Source organism: Cnephaeus nilssonii, assembly GCF_951640355.1.
Source record: "Cnephaeus nilssonii genome assembly, chromosome: 9".
In the NCBI taxonomy this organism is placed as follows: Eukaryota; Metazoa; Chordata; class Mammalia; order Chiroptera; family Vespertilionidae; genus Cnephaeus; species Cnephaeus nilssonii.
Genome location: NC_137080.1, coordinates 8,241,144 through 8,257,784, shown reverse-complemented (window position 1 = coordinate 8,257,784; position 16,641 = coordinate 8,241,144). Strand labels below are relative to the sequence as shown.

Genomic DNA, 16,641 nt, shown 5'->3' with positions numbered 1-16,641 from the left:
GCATATAGATACCCAATTGTTTCAGGACTATTCACTGAAAAGACTATTATTCTTTCTTCATCAAATTACCTTTTTTTAAAAATCAATTAAGCATATCTGAATATATTTAAAAGAGTGAGTTTTACTTTATGTCAGTCATACCTCAGTTACAAACAACTATAACAAAACAGAATAAAAAGGAAATCAGGAGGTTAAGACTCTCATGGTAGCACTTAGTAACTTGACAACTGTGTTTAAGCATTGAATTTCACGTGTAATTGTTATCTCAAAGCAGCCTCCTCAATCAAGTTCTGTAGGACTAAATTCTTATCATTCCTGAAAGACATAGAATACTAAAGATGGCAAAAGATATTTAATTCTTGATCACACCCATGCAAATCAGCAGGCATGGCCCAATGTCACAAAATAGGGAGAAGTTAAAAAACAAAAACTGAGAAGTTTCTGACTTACTTTTCGTGAATTAGCTTTTTGGTATCATCCCAGGTGACCTCTAAGCGATGTATCTCTGTATCAACTTTAGGTGCAAAGGCTACATCTTTCTGAGCAATTTGCTTAGCTTTGTCTTTCAACCAACATAGCTCATGCTCATGAGAATTCAGTTCATCTTCTAACTGATTGAAGACTCTCAATCTGTGAATTAAAGTGTTGTTTTACTAAAGGTAGCAAACCAATATTTCCTCTCCGTAAAGCACACATACAGAGAGCTAGAAAACTAGTAACAGAGCAATCAAATGAACGGATGTCAACTGATAAAGATGCTTTTAGAGTTAACTTTGCATACTTTAGAGTGTACCTCAGAAAACATTTAAAGTCAGTCTCACTATTCACCTTCAAACTTCTATTAAGTTTGTATTCTCTTTCTATTATCCTTTGATGGTATAAGACTTTTAAAACTAGGGCTGACCTTGTAGGCAAAGGAGGTGAGTATTTATTGCAAGGTATTGATATAAAATTATTTTGTGTCATGAGGTCTAATTCATGTAAAATAATATTTAAGAATCATAGCTGTTCCATAAAATAAAAATAGTTTTACCAAGCTATACTCTACATATATACATATAAGACTTGTCCTTCCCAAGTCTTATTCCCTTTTGTAAGTTTATTGTTTTATATATATATTAGAGGCCCAGTGCATGAAATCTGTGCACTGGTGGGGGGGTGGTCCCTCAGCCCGGCCCGTGCCCTCTCACAGTCCAGGACACCTCAGAGGATATCCGCCTGCCAGCTTAGGCCCCCCCCCCATGACTATTTTGTCCTTCCCTGTGGGGAGGGGGCCTAAGCCGGCAGTCAGACATCACTTTCGCAGTCCAGGACCCCTCGCTCCTTACCGCCTGCCTGCTCACTGCTCCTTAGCACTGCCGCAGAGGTGGGAGAAGCTCATGCCACTGCTGCTGCACTGGCCAGCCAGCCTTGAGCCCAGATTCTGGCTGAGCAGCACTCCCGCTGTGGGAGCACACTGACTACCAGGGGGCAGCTCCTGCATGGAGCGTCTGCCTCCTGGTGGTCAGTGCGCATCATAGTGACCAGTTGTTCTGGTAGTTCCACTGTAACGGTCACTTAGGCTTTTATTATATAGATTGTCCTATATTATATAGATTGTTTTATTATATAGATTGTTGTATATATAGTTTTATATAGATCAATTGTCATATATGTATATGTGTGTGTGTATGTGTGTGTGTGTGTGTGTATAAACTAAATTACATGCTTTATTGAAGATTACCATGAGAAAATGTTCATTTTTCTGGTCTCTAATATATTGATATTTGAGTATTTGTGAAAAGTGGCCATGTAGAGACAGCTATTGACTCTTTCATTCTTGCCTTTATATAGGCATTGTCTCATTTAATTCCCAAAACAAAGAGGCCAGGAGCAGACATTATCATTAACTCCATTTACAAGAAGAGAAGTATTTGCCCAAGGTCGCACAGTACAGCACAGGTAGGGCTGAAATTTAATGAATCAATCAATCGTACCACTCAGTATCCTCTGTGTGACACTGGTGAGTTCAGTGTTGTGGGTATTAATATATCTCTTGAACTCAACCTGGGCCTTCTTCTCCAGCACATTTAGGACCTCCTGTCTGCTGCCCAAAACAGGCCTGAGAGGCCAGGCCTCCTGGTGGCACCAATCCTACTGCTATTTTCTGGGTGAGTCATTGGCTCTTTGCCTGGGTCATCCTGTCTTTGCTCTGGAGGCTATTTTGTCCTTCCCAAGTCTTATTCCCTTTTGTAAGTTTATTGTTAAACCAGTCAGATAGTTTATTTCCCACAAGGTGTAACTTCAGGAGCCATGAATCAATTGTTAATCAATATTTGATTCTGATTAAAAGGAAACAAATTGACAGGGTCAACATAATTCTGATCAATTAGGGATGCCTTGGTATGAATGTCTTTCAACTGTCTGTTTGTCCTCTGAAAAAAATAGAAAAGAAAGTGACCCTGAGAACATGAGTGGGAGAAAGTTCTATCAAGAGGGAAAAACAAGATTGAAAAGAAGGCTACAGTATTAGCAATTTACACCTGGCAATCCCCCATCTTTGCTTAAACCCACTTATGTTCCTTCTCACCTCTTAGCAAACAGTTAATAGTAGTTGGGAGAGCCTGGCCTGCGTGGCTCAGTGGTTGAGCGTTGAGCTATGAATCAGGAGGTCCTGGTTTGATTCCCTGTCAGGGCACATGCCCGGGTTGTGGGCTAGATCCCTAGTGAGGGGCGTGTAGGAGGCAGCCAATCAATGATTCTCTCTCATCATTGATATGTCTCTCTCTCTCTCTCTCCCTCTCCCTTCCTCTCTGAAATTAATAAAAATATATATTTTAAAAATAGTGGTTGGGAAAACCACTCTGCCGAGCTGATTGGCTTCACTTTTAGTGAATAAATACAAATCTTAAATGTCAGCTTATTATCTTACCAAGCTCCACAGGTATCATTTCATTTCCTCCTACAAGAAGACTATCTCACACCATTTTCTGTCCACATCCCCTGTCACTCAGTCTCAACAAATGAGTTTGCTCCAGTCTTTTCTGAGGGCTAGCAAGGTTGGAGGAATTTCTTCAGATTTACCACCAGAGCTACAAGTCTACTTGCATCTCTCCCTTCCTCCTCTGCTTTCATTCTTGTTACAGAACATGAGTCTTTTCTATCAGTTAAAAATACATAGTATGATCTGCATACTCTATTGTAAATAAGATCTCAGAGTGGTTTACACAAGGCCCTTAGGAAAATTCTTGAGGAACCCAAATAAATTTTAGGACCTTAAGTGTCAAATTAGTCATTATTTTTATCCTAAAAATATAAAAAGAGGCGTTGCTAAGTATGGTACTATCAACGTTTTGCACAAGCGTTAATCCTAGGACAAATAGAAAATAGCTGAGACCATGGCTTCAGCAGTCTCCTCCCACCTCTGTTGAAGCGCCTGGCGGGTGGGTTCTTTCAGACGCTCTTTGTCAGCCCTCTCTTCGATGTCCTCGATGCTTCTCAGCAGCTCCTCTTTCTGGTCATGGAATGCTTTCTTCAATGCTGCCAGGGCATCGGCCTCACTCTGCTTGGTTCCCAGAAGGTTCTGGATCCTCTCTAACTCAAAGCAGAGGTGATCAGCTAAGGTTCTGCAGGAAGTCCTTTGCTCAGAACTCCCACATTTAAGATGGTATTGGGCTTTGGTAAGAAGGCCGTCCAGACCGATGGCAGTAGATTCTAATGTTTTCACGTCTTGAATAGCATCATGTAGGTCCTTTTCTAATAAGTCAGTCTGTTGCTTATTCACACTGTTGGTGGCTTCCACTGTGTGCCTCAGCCGGCGGAGCGCCTCCGACAGAGAGGTGTGGCTCTGGAGGAAGCCGGCCAACTGGGCCAGGGCCAGCTGCCGCCTCTCCACCACCCGGCCGGCCTCCTCCAACAGCTGGAAGCAGTCCTCTGCTTTGCCCTGCAGGACGTGAAGGTCCTCGGCTCGACCCAGAGCACCCAGCTTCGCGAGGTGCCCCTGCAGGCTCTGCAATTCCCCCCTTTTGCTTTCGACTTCTGCTGCGTGGTCCTGGAAGGGAAGAGAGACTCACTGGTTCCTCAGAGACACTGTGGTTTCTGACACAGACATGTTACAGAATCGGTGATGGCAAGATCCACAGTGCAATATACAGACCTTGTAGCACAGAAACCCATACCCGGAACCTATAGGTTCATGTTGACCAATGTCACCCCAATCAATGTAAAAAATAAAAATTTTAAAAACACATTTTAAAGGCAAAGCATGGTATAGTATTTCAAGGTCACCCACAATGAAACTTTTAGAAAGATTCTTAAGATTTCTCTTGTTTTGCTCACCTATGTATTTCATACCAAACACAACTCTGATTTGGAACTAATGTAGTCCATGAAAAAGAATTCCTTTGTGAATAGAAATAGTTAACCTATATGCTCCTATTAACCAATGTCACTCCAATAAATTATTAAAAGGTATATATAAAATTTGAAAGATTTTAAAAGATATATGTATATACAGTTAAAAGGTAGAGTTACAGTATATACAGTTAAAAGAAACTGAAAATGTGTAAGGTTTTAAAAGGTATGTTATATATACATAGATATACACACACATACATATACATACAATCCAGCTAATCCTAACGTAGTGAAGGAGTTGGGAATAGACAGATGTGAGCCTCTTTTCAGAGGTGGGAATAAAGCAGATGGAACTGCCCAAGTTTTAGCTGCCTTCTCTCTGAGGAATACAGATGAACTGGCTAAGACTGTTGTAGAGAAAATTTGACCAGCTCACAACATATCATGGTTAAAACCCACCAGAGGTTTGCTGACACTCTCAGCATGGTTCCCACGAAAGAGAAATGATCACCTATCTTAATCATGACCAGAATGGCCCTAATGGTTCTCTCAGCCCAACTAGTCAACTTTAGAGGGCTTCTTTGAGCATTTACTTTAGAAAACTTACAAATTTATTCTCTGTCCCTTTGAGATGTAAATCTCTTTAGAACCTCCTGGACAGTTTTACAACTGAAGACTATCTTTCTCAAACAGCTGGGAGTCATCCCCCTGACATGCACTCATCGAGGAAGATGGCGCCCTAGCTCCTGTCTTTGAGGGTGGGAGGCTAGCTTTAGTGAGCACCTTGCTCCAAATGGCAAAACCACCTGAGGTCATGAAGAAAGGAGAACATGGTTTTCCTTGGGGTAAACCCAATTGGCAAGCCCAGCATAGAGTGAACACTCAACAGACATCAGTCAATATTGTTACAAGCTTATCATGTAGCTTACCCCAACTATTCCAATACTTGATGACCAATATCTGATTTTAGAAATAAGAAAAAGAAATTTTAAGTAACTTTCAATCAAAATAGTAATTCAGAAAAACCATATTGTCAAAGCATTGGGATTCAGTATTCATTTTTAGCATTGGACCAAAACAAACTGGGAAGCTTACAAATGAACATTCTCATCACTTTATCCTAGAAATCATTCGCTCCATTGTGAAGAAAAAAAAAAGGTATTTTTATCTGAAGTGGCTTTATCTGCTTAAGGTATCTGCATAACATATTGTGAGAACATTTATAGAGAAATACAATGTTAAATCTCTGGCGAGTCCTTTTTTTAAATTTGCTTCCCTTTAAAATTGAAGAGCTCGCTGTTACGAACAAATGTTTCTTCCCTCTTAAAAGAATGCACTTTACCTTGTGCCGGGTTAAAGCTGCCTGATGGTCCATTAAGCTGATCTCAGAAGTGGCTTGTAATTCACCGAGAAACTGCTTAATCCAGACGGAGAAGGAAAGCAGCAATTCATCAAACTGCTGGTGCTCAGCGACCACAGACTGCAGAAAGTGAAGCCTGGGCAGAGGGTGGTGGTAAAAGGTCACGTGTCCTTAGGGGTGCATATATCTTTGCGAAGACATGTTTTCAAGTTTTTCAGGTTTATACCCAGGAGAGGGATTGCTGGGTCGTACGATAACTCTGTTCTCTTATTAATCAATGTCACCCCAATAAAGTTAAAATGAATGAATGAATGAATGAATGAATGAATAAATAATAAAAGTTCAAATGTCCCGCGGTGGAATGGAAGAGTTGGTATGTTTTTGGAATCCGCTTAATCACTGGCAAAACTAATGTGGCCCAACAAGGGACAAACCAGAACTCTTAATGCTTTCTACTTCTCCAACCCTGTTTCTCTTACAATTTGCTGCATCTCAGTTCCTGTTAGTGCTGCCCACCCTGATGGTCCTCCATTTCTTTACCACCACCCCTGATCCGCGCATGTCAGGGCACCCATCACAGTCTGCCGGGCTCTCCTCTCCACCTTCACACCCTGGTCTGCATCGCCTCATCTCTTGCCTGGCCTCCAACAACCTCCTAAACTGGCCTCCTTCCTGCCACCACGGGGCCTCACTATAATCCACTCTCTAGAGAGCAGCCAGGAATGATGTCCATGTCATCAGAACACCCTCTGCCAAGCCTACACACGGGCAATCTCCTGGGGTACACAGGAAGGCGAAACTCCACGGCTCCTTGCTGTGGTCTATGAGGGTCCCTCATCATCGACTTCTCTGGCCTCATCTGATCCAGGGCCGCCCACCCGCCACTGCCTCCGCTTCCCCAACATCCCAGCTCATTGCTGCCGTAGGGCCCTTGCCCTTTCTGCTCCCTCTGCCCCTGTGATTTGCCCCCGAAGCACAGGAGTCTGCTTCCTGCACAGCGTTCGGATCTGCATCAGACATCAGGTACCTGGGGGCTGTGCAGGACCTACAGTCCCCGCCATGTTACCCTATGTTGTTGTCTTCACATTATTACCAACTGAACCAGCACCACTCACTCATTTGTTTAATTGTATATTGATCCTCCCCTCAGCCAGAGACAGGACTCTACCTGCCTTGCTTACTGCTATATCCCCAGGACCCAGAAAGGGGCGTGGGATATGGTCAGGGATCAACCACTGCTTGTGCAATAAATTAATCAGGTTGACTAATAATAGGTGATTGGATGCCTTTGTTTAGACATATCATGAGAAACTAAGTTTTAATTACCATCTTTCTCCTGGACACAAACTGCTTAAGCAATAAGTACGAAAAACCTGAGCAAACCTACTCTTTTTACTATAGTTCAACTAGTTTGATCATTTGCCCTGATTGTGAGACTAAAATTTTGAATTGAGGTTCATCAGAAATGCCAATATTTGAGCGCTTTGATTTTTACAATGGCAAATAAAGTGGTTTTCTACCCTTCTATAATTATCCTGTGAATAGTTGGGTTAAATAAAAGTAAACAAAACTATGCTTTCTTAGTTTATATGCTCACCATTTTAAAAAATGCACAATATTAAAATGTTTTATAAAACCCCAACCTTTTGCTAAGTATCTGTGGCAAAACTCTCCATCTCTCATCCAACTGTTCCAAATGCAGTTTCATCATTTTCACATCATCTTTGGAGGCCACTGAGAACAGTGATTCCTTCAGTTGCAAAAGGTTGCTGTAGATGGAGGCCTGGGATACAACTTCACTTTGCAGTGCCTGCCGAACACAGAATATGTTACACTAGCAGATCTCATTCCAACATGATTGACAAGGAAGGACCACATGACACAGGAGGATGTTATCCAAAGGCTCAGCATTCTTGCAAAATGGAGGCTATGGTGACTAAACCATAGAAAGTTTTATTCCTTAATTTAGAAATGAACCCATTTCATCTCTAAACCAACATTTAAAAGGCTACTGAAACTTGAATTAGTTTTCCAGGGTCCGAGTTACAGTGTTAGGCACATTTAGATACTGTAGAATTTCTTTCAGGATGAAGAAACTGAGCAGGCAAAGAGAATCAAAGGAGAACTATTGCTAAAGAGAAAACGCATGCCTAACAATAACAGAGATGCAAATCTAGGTAACAGGGATGTGGTCTCCCTCTGTTTAGAGACAATATCGGGCCAAATTGGGGAGCTTAAGTGCTCTTCATTTTACTGTCATGCAGCCGAACCACTGGTTTTTTATATTTCATCAGGCAATAAATCTCTTAGGTCTATGAGGGATGCATAAAGTTGTGGTTCCCACCTAATAACAGATAAACACGCATATATGGTAGATAGCTAACAACATAGCATGGTGTTAACTGGGATGATAGGGATAGCATGGCACATGGTACGTGCTTGTCAAAATGTTTTATCCTCCTCTCTATAATAACATCATCAAACCGGCCATCACCAAGTTCACCAACACTTTGTCTTTCAGGTGTGGGTGGTTCTTTGTGGGATCACGAAACCAAAGCAAGAAGTGAAGTTGGCTAGCGGGCTTGTGTTTGCTCTTGTTTTACAATGCAGCCACGACAGAGAGCGTGTCGTTTTCCCCCCACTTCCTGGAGCTTGCCTGTGTTAATTGAAGTTCACTCTCCACTTTGACCCTGTCTGCAGTGATGTCCACTTCTGGGGAACTGGCTATGGCTTCGCACCGCTCCAGCCAGGTCAGAAAGGTCGACAGTTCCTTCTCCAGCCTAAAGAAAGAAGGGATACGAAGCAAATGCATCCCAAATTAGCATATTAGAAAGCGAGGCCTTTCTGAAGTTGGAGGGTCCAACACTAAGCAATACAAATAATACAATGTTGTTAGCTTATTCCTAGATGTGAAGGTAAAAATACCACTCCTATCATGTTCACATATGTACTCACATATGTCTATATGTGTGTAATATGGAAATATACATGTATCTGGTACATCCTGTCCAATCCCATGTTAAAAACATGACTTGGCATGTTTTACATCTGGGATGATTATTGTCCATCACTTAGAGAACAGTTGGCCTGGAATTTTCTATTTGAGTATGGCTATTGCTCAGTGGTTGAGCGTCGTCCCATGCACCAAGAGGTTGGCACTATGATTCCCCTTCAGAGCACATGCCTGAGTTGCAGGCTCAATCCCCAGTAAGGGGTATGCAAGAGGCAGCTGATGGATGATTCTCTCTCATCATTGATATTTCTATCTCTCTCTCCCTCTCCTTTCCTCCCTCTCTAAAATGAATATAAACATATTTTTTTTACAAAGAGTGGCTATTAACACCCAGGTGGCCAACTGGGGAAGGAAGGCTGCTCACCGCTGCCAGTGGGCCAGCAGGCTCTCCAGCGCCGTCTGTCTCTCCTTTGCCCGGCTCAGCAGCCCCTGGTATCTCTGCTGCAGGGCCCTGGCCTCCTGGACGGAGCAGCCTCTGCTCACGACCTTCTGGGCACTGGCAGAGAGCGTGGCCAAGGCACTGCTCAGGGACTCCAGGGCCTGGCAGAGATCCTGGGGAGGGGACGAGAGGAGGGCAATGAAATGAGAAACGAGGCCACCATTTTCCTCTGACACCCATTCCCACCAAAGCTGTCCCCTCAGTCATAACACACAACAATGGCACTGAAAATGGTCTGACCGTGATTTCCAGTGACACAGAGTGGGAGTGAGGAGAGAGTTATTGCATGAATGCAGGAATGAAAATGAAAACGGGGAGACTATTGCCCCAATAAAACTATGCTGTATATCAGAATAATGTCTACTTTTCCTTAATAAGTCAGATAATTTGTGAAAATTATTATTTGTTTTATGTGAAATTTACTTAAAAACTCTATTCCAAATTTTCAAGAGCTGTATGTCACATGCAGTAATTTCTATAAAAATATATTGGAAGAGTCCAGCTGACATAGCTGTTATCTTTCATGCATATGGTTATCTACAATAATAAAAGCATAATATGCTAATTAGACTGGACAGCCAAACGACCTTCCAGACATCATTCCGGACGAAGCTATGGCAGCGGGGTCAGAGGCAGAGTCGGTTAGGGGCGATCAGGCAGGCAGGCAAGTGGTTAGGGGTGATCAGGCAGGCAGGCCAGTAGTTAGGAGCCAGCGGTCCCAGATTGTGCAGAGATAGGGCCTAAACTGGCAGTCAGACATCCCTTGAGGGGTCCCGGATTGCGAAGGGTACAGGCCAGGCTGAGGGACGCCCCCTCCCCATGCATGAATTTTGTGCACTGGGCCTAGTTATGATAATAACCATCCTCAGAATGTGGCAGGTTCTGTGCTATGTACATTACATACACCAACTCATTTAATCTCTATCAGACCCTTAAGAGTTACGTTGTTTCACTAGCCCCATTTTATAAATCATAAAATCACGACAGGGAAAAATAACTGGCTTCAGAAATCTAAATATTAAACAAAATAGAATATTACCTTCTCTGGTAATAGACTTAGTTGTCTATTAAAATAATTCCATGAAATTCAATTAACTTAATTTTCCTCATTTGGGGGGTATTTAAAAAAAAAATGACTTCAGTAACACAAAAGTGCATTCTTATTATAACAATCCCAATGATGTCAGTTCCCCTTCTTTTTCCAGATGTGCCTTTGCCAGTTGTCTGCTTTCTGTCCCTGCAGCCCTTTCCTGCATGTATGTATGCATGTGTACACATGCACATGTAACAGGGATAACATACACTTTTTTGTTTATTAATTAACAGATGTTTCGTTTTACTATTTCTTTGTGCCTTCATGTCCCTCCTTTGCTCCTTCCCCCGAATTCTGCCAGAAGCATCTGCTGTTCCTTCGCCAAACATCTCACAACGGTCACCAGCTCAGGGACCGGACCAAAAATGCTCGTCACTGCGAAAGGTGAGCGGGGACATAGTCTTTGCACATTTGAGTCTAGCGGGTTCAAGTCTGAAATCTGCTCTGCACGTGTATTTTTTTTTCTGCCCACTTTATTTTTATAATGCTGGTAAGAGGTAGCAGGATTTACTAAAGCTATAATATGAAAGAGTTACATGTTCTAATTAAGAGAGAGAAAGACTTTTTTTTTCTGGAACAAAGTAGGTATTTTTTTAAATTAAATTTAATTTTTTCCATCATTTCTTATCCCCTCCCTGTCCTCCACCACCTGCACCCAACCTCCTCCACCCCCGCAATCACCACACTGTTGTCCATGTCCATGGAGAGAGAGAAATCTATTTTAAATGGCTACTTCTTCATCATAGATTTTAATGAAAACGTACTTGCATGCTTATATTTCTTGTGTCATATGAAGTAAATATGCTGGATCTATATCATTCCTCGTATAACATAAACATTTAAAAAATTAACTCTCATAAAAATGTTTACTATGTTTCCTTTTCAAGCAGTAATTACCAAGTTTCCGAGTTGATAACTAAGCAGAAATGTTGAAGCATACTCTTACCATATGTTCTTGGAGAGCTTTGTATGTTTCTGTAGCTGAAGAACATATTTTAATTGGATCAGCAAGTTTATCTTCAAATTCAGACACAGACTGCTGGACCTAAAACATTGGTGAAATATCAAAATAATGGTGGGAAAAACATACATCAAGACGAGAAAGGTTATTGGGGAAGCAAAATGCCTATCATTTTTGGATAGCTTTCCATGTGTTGATAAAATACGTTAAAAAAAATCTAAAATGAATGTGTCCTATTATTTCAAATAAATATAAGTAAGTCTTAATGCCTATCTGAACACAATGTATAATGACATTTTTTATTTCCTCAAAAATGTGCCATATAAATAGTTATAAACTTAAGCATCATGGACAACTTGGTAAGTAATTGGCAAATTGTGTCATTTCCTTATTCCACTATTTCTATTGCATTTCCTATGAATGCAGTGTGAAACAGGTAACTAGTGTGCATGGACCAATTCTTACCTTTCTAAGATTCTCTTCAAACTTTTGCTGCTGAGAGACATGTCCCAGGATCGTTCCTTCCAGACCCTGTGCGTGCTCTCGAAGTTCTTCCCAGTATCTTCTTAGTTGTGTCAACTTGGCCTTGATTCGGGCTGATTCTCCGGTGGTAATAAACTGGGCAAAAGACTGCGCTTCTTCTTCCAGTCCTGTGATGCTGCCGATCTTACTTTCTATTTCCTGAATCGTGACCTAGTATTCAAAACGAGAAAAATGACAGTGCAGGCTGAGCGAGCTTGCCTTCCTGAAATGATACAAATATTGCAGAGAGAAAACGGACATTTCAATGTATTGGGGTCGTTAGAGAGCAGCTATGAACAAACCCCATGTGTTTGCTGACCTCATTTTTGGAGGATAGATATGCAGATTGTGTCTGAAATATACATGGGTGGTTGTGCTCACTGGATGGAGAATGAAGAGAAATAGCTACTCCTGCCTGCAGTGATGTAGGCAGGGAGATGTCCCTGGAACTCTTATAGTATCTCTGAAGGTATCTGGAATTTCCTGCTTACCCAATGAATCGGGGTTTTAACCAACTGATCTGAGAAGGAGTGTGCTCCAATCACGCATAGGAATGCTAATATTCTCATTCGCTTAATTTTCCTAAAATGTAGTTGAGTATTTCATATTTGACCAAACTACAAGCTTATCTGATTCCACTGTGACCTAAACCCAGTCTTTTCACATTTATTACCTATCCTTTATGCCAAATTAAAATGCAGTATTTTAATCACTTGGCCCCCATCCTCAGGGACTCAGACTCAGTAAGGCTAATGTGGAGCCAAGTCTTTGCAATTCTAACAATTCCTCAGGTGATGCCTCTACTGCTGACCCTGGGCCCCCTCTATTGCCACGGCTTTACTCACTAGCAGTGGGCTCTACAGCACAGCACCTACTTGTTACAATTTCAATTGGGGGCATTTTATGTATCAGCCAACACCTGAAAAGTGCTGAAAGCCATCAAGGATGCATGTGCATATGTGACCGGAAGTGTCTGTCTCTCATAAATGTAGAGGCTTATTTATGTAGAAGAAAATGAAAATTATTTTTCTGAGAAAAAGAGCCAAATCGTTCAATCAAAATAAAGCAAAAAATCCAGGCAATCTGTTTCAAATCATTTAAATGAAAAATACTGTTACCCTAGAAAAAAATAATGTGACTTATGCTTAAATGAGAAAACATAGAGATAATTTCTGTCTAGGTAAGGCAAATCAGAAATAACTAGTGTGAGTATACCGCTTATTTTACTTCCCATATGCATGACCGCAATGGCATACTTGATAGGTATATGTTGTTTGAGCATAAATACAATTCTTCCTTTGTTTTACTGTTTATAAATGATATTTTTTTAGAAAAAAATACTCATAGATTTAACAAATATATATTGAGTGTTTCCTAGGTGTCAATAATTGTTGTAGGTGCTTGCAACACCTCAATGAAACAATTTTAGTTGTAATTTCTTAGTGTAATACATGTCATCAGCAAAGTCATATAGGCAAACTATATAATTCAGAATGAGAAGACAGAAGATGACCCCAGTATATGTTCTTATCACCTATAAATTATCAATTAGAAATAATAAATCAGTCCATTTGGAATAGCATGTAATGAAGACCAAAAGTGGGCTTATAGATAAATGTCTTCACAACTATGCAATGTTATGAATTAGTTTTATCCTAAGGTTGTTTTCAATGGAAAACATGACAAATACTGCCATAGTTTTACTATTTCCTATCATTTAATTCTATGTGGAAATAGAACATGAACCTACTTGCCCAGATTCCTCACTAAAGTGCATTTCACTCTATCTTTGATTATTTCTAGCAAATTATTTTCTTGCTCTTCATATTCATTTAATAGATTTTAAAATAGTTTCCAAAATGCCACATTGGGATGTTAAAATGTATTTCTAGGCTGATGGCAAGAAAATCCACAATTGAATGTTTATATTTTTAAAAATAAAATATGTAATTGTTTTGTTTTCTAAAGAGTAACAATGTAGCGAAGTTTGGTAAGTGATATATTTCCAAAGTCCTGGAATTAAGGTTAAATAATAGTGAAAAGAGTGAATAGAAAGCATAAGCAAATTAGAAAGTGTACGTTAAAATTTTTGGAAAGGACAGTTTTGAGACAAAACTTTAAGTGTGTTATTCTTTGTTTTCTCAGAATTTAGCAAAAATGATTAAATGACAACGTTGCAAAAATAGTTTTAAAGAGTAAACATATACCATGAATATTCTTAATGGCTTAACATCTGTTTTTTTCTTATGTTCCACCCAACATATAAGCATGGTTGTACATACCAGGCTGCATGCAGCCTTGGTTGCATAAGACGTGTGATAAACCAGGATGATCTGCACAGCATGTAAGCCAAGTTAAGCAAGATCGCACCCTCCCACCGTGCACATGGCGATGACTTGTTCTGAGTCATAATGTGCAATGTCCCCTTACCTTGGTATTTATTTCACTATATTTAATTGAATGAAATGTCAGAGGGTTTTCCCTTTCCAATAAAATAGGCTGAGATAGAAAAAGAAGTGGCTGAATTTTTAAAATGTGATGTGCAAAAATTGTATATAAAAAAGAGAAACGGACCCTCAGAATTCATTACGTTCAGCCCATCTTTTTCTTAAACTATTTGAATGGAGTGAACAATGACAGTCCATGCACATGGTTAGTTTAGAGTTGGGGAGCTCAGATACCACAGAGTCTATCTAGTCCAGGCCCTGAAAGTCATCATAAATGAAAGAATAGGAGTGATGGATCTGATTGCTTCAAGTAAAGAAAGTAATTTCTCCTCCTTGTGGTCTGTGAGGGTAAATATTACTAACTCTTGAACTAGACATTTGGGATAATTCTTGTAAGCACAGTTGTAGACGATGAATACAGTTCATGCTGTATAAATGAATCAACAGAGCACTCCAATGGGGTCAATTCAAAATCAAGGAAAAGCATAATGTAACCATAAAATCATTTTAATGGTGTTGCACACAATATTAACTTTGGATGCTTAAGTCAGACAACATTAATACATAATCCCATCTATAAACAGTTGCCCAGTATCAATCAAGACCTCTTAGCTCAGCAATCTGTGTGAATTTAATTTTAATAGAGTCACAGAGCAATGAAAGATTTGTCCTGGGGCCAAAGAGCATTGGATAAAATGCAAGAAAGGGGGTTTTAAAAGCTAGACATGGATTATAAATGCAAGGAACATGTGAGCAGGTCACCTTGATTTGGTTGATTTGCATGTCCATGGCAGATGACGAAGTTTCCAAGGCACTGAGTTCTTTTTCTTTCTCAGTTATCCAGACGGACAGGGTCTCAAAATTATTGCCAAAATGATCCCACTTGTTTTTCACCATTTCCATGGTTTTAATACTAAAATTAACCAAATTAGGTAAATAAAATGCAGTATTTTAATAAAGAACAGCAACACATTTTCCTTTAAATTGCTCTGTAAAAAGATAAGTTAAGACATTTTCGACCATATCAACGTTGAAACTACTAGGACAGGGAAAAACTGCATATTTGATCCGACTAGTTGTCAGTTCTCGTCTTCCTATCTCCTCTGAGAAAGCGTTTAACAAAACAGCTCCTACACCATGCTATGAATAGAACTGTGCTTCAAACAAAATATTTCGGGGTTCGAGGGGGGTTGGATACAGGTGTAGTCTTGTTAAATGGCACGATAAATAGTTGCCAGGACTTATTTAAATCAACTGCCTGCAGACATAGTGCACACGGCTTGCAGCTGTCCTACTTTTGTGGGCACGGTCCCCCTGCTCTTGAGGAGAGATACCACAGTGATGCTTCATGCTCCAGGAGCCTTACAAAATGCATCTTTATGAATTAAGACGGAGCTTGCAACTTGAATTCCATGTTGACGGGCAGGAACTGTTCTATCATTGGACCTAAGTCTTCAATCTATAATCTATAATAATTTCAGCTATTCTCAGGGGTCTCTACAGTCTTGATTCCAAAATACTTTTATAAATCCTTGTACATGAACACTCTAAATGCTTTTAGACAACTGGGGCTTTATTTGTAATAAATCTAATGAACACAATTTAGCTATAGATTTGCAGTTTGTATTAGCTATGCATATGTACCCATGTGATTATGGCTTTCAATTTAGAAAAAGAGTAAGAAACTTATAGTCTATCATGGCACTGGTAAGTCCTTTGCTTTAAAAAAAAAAAAAGTGAAAGAATTTTCCTGTTTACCGAAAGGCACTTGAAGACATCAAGAAAAAATACAATGGCATTATTGATTGTCCAATTAAAGAATATTGCAGTCTCAAATCTATACCCTGGAGGTACCTAATGTTTTTATCAGTACAGGAAATGCAAGCTATGTTATATTGCACGTTTCTAAATGAAGATGGATTCAAATGGACATTCCTCATAAAAGTAGCTTCCTTCCTATTATACTCCAAGTTTGACTTTTTCCATACCTTGATGGATAGTATTTAATATTTAACATTTTCAAAGTTTAAAGTCATAATAATTTCCTCTAAATATATTATTTAACAACCTTTAAAGTTTAGGCAATGTACAATCTTAATGTCAAGGTGTTAAGAGTATAAAAACAAATTTTACATTTAAAAATCCATCTTAGAAATTATGTCCTCTACCTTACGGATGTGTCGGTGATTTGCCACTAGATAAATTTTAAAATAGGAATGTTCAGCCATATTGTTTTGAGGAACATTGGCCATATTCTCCTGTTTATTTCCTCCAAAGTTTTTGTGTGTACATTTTGTACATAACAGGATACCATAGGCTAAACTATTCTTTCTTCCTTTTTATAGGTGAACATATATTAAATAGTTAAATATAAAATAGACTTTTAAAATTAATGTTTGGAAATAGAATATCAATCAGTGGATTTTGAATACTGAGGCACCATTGACAAGCTCTGTGAGCTCAGAGATGAA

The 16,641-nt window shown here is 39.8% G+C and overlaps 1 protein-coding gene across 8 annotated transcripts in view; it reads right to left on the bottom strand.

Moving 5' to 3' along the window:
- Window positions 1-16,641, bottom strand: part of SYNE1 (spectrin repeat containing nuclear envelope protein 1) — a gene marked incomplete at its 5' end in the record, with an annotated part of 384,290 nt that overhangs the window by 227,745 nt on the left and 139,904 nt on the right. For all 8 annotated transcript variants that reach the window (XM_079780696.1, XM_079780700.1, XM_079780701.1 and 5 more), the window contains 9 exons: window positions 451-630; window positions 3,402-4,030; window positions 5,678-5,831; window positions 7,339-7,505; window positions 8,352-8,475; window positions 9,073-9,260; window positions 11,187-11,285; window positions 11,667-11,894; window positions 14,933-15,083. In XM_079780696.1, coding sequence (XP_079636822.1) covers window positions 451-630; window positions 3,402-4,030; window positions 5,678-5,831; window positions 7,339-7,505; window positions 8,352-8,475; window positions 9,073-9,260; window positions 11,187-11,285; window positions 11,667-11,894; window positions 14,933-15,083 — 1,920 coding nt within the window. The remainder of the gene's footprint in view (window positions 1-450; window positions 631-3,401; window positions 4,031-5,677; window positions 5,832-7,338; window positions 7,506-8,351; window positions 8,476-9,072; window positions 9,261-11,186; window positions 11,286-11,666; window positions 11,895-14,932; window positions 15,084-16,641) is intronic.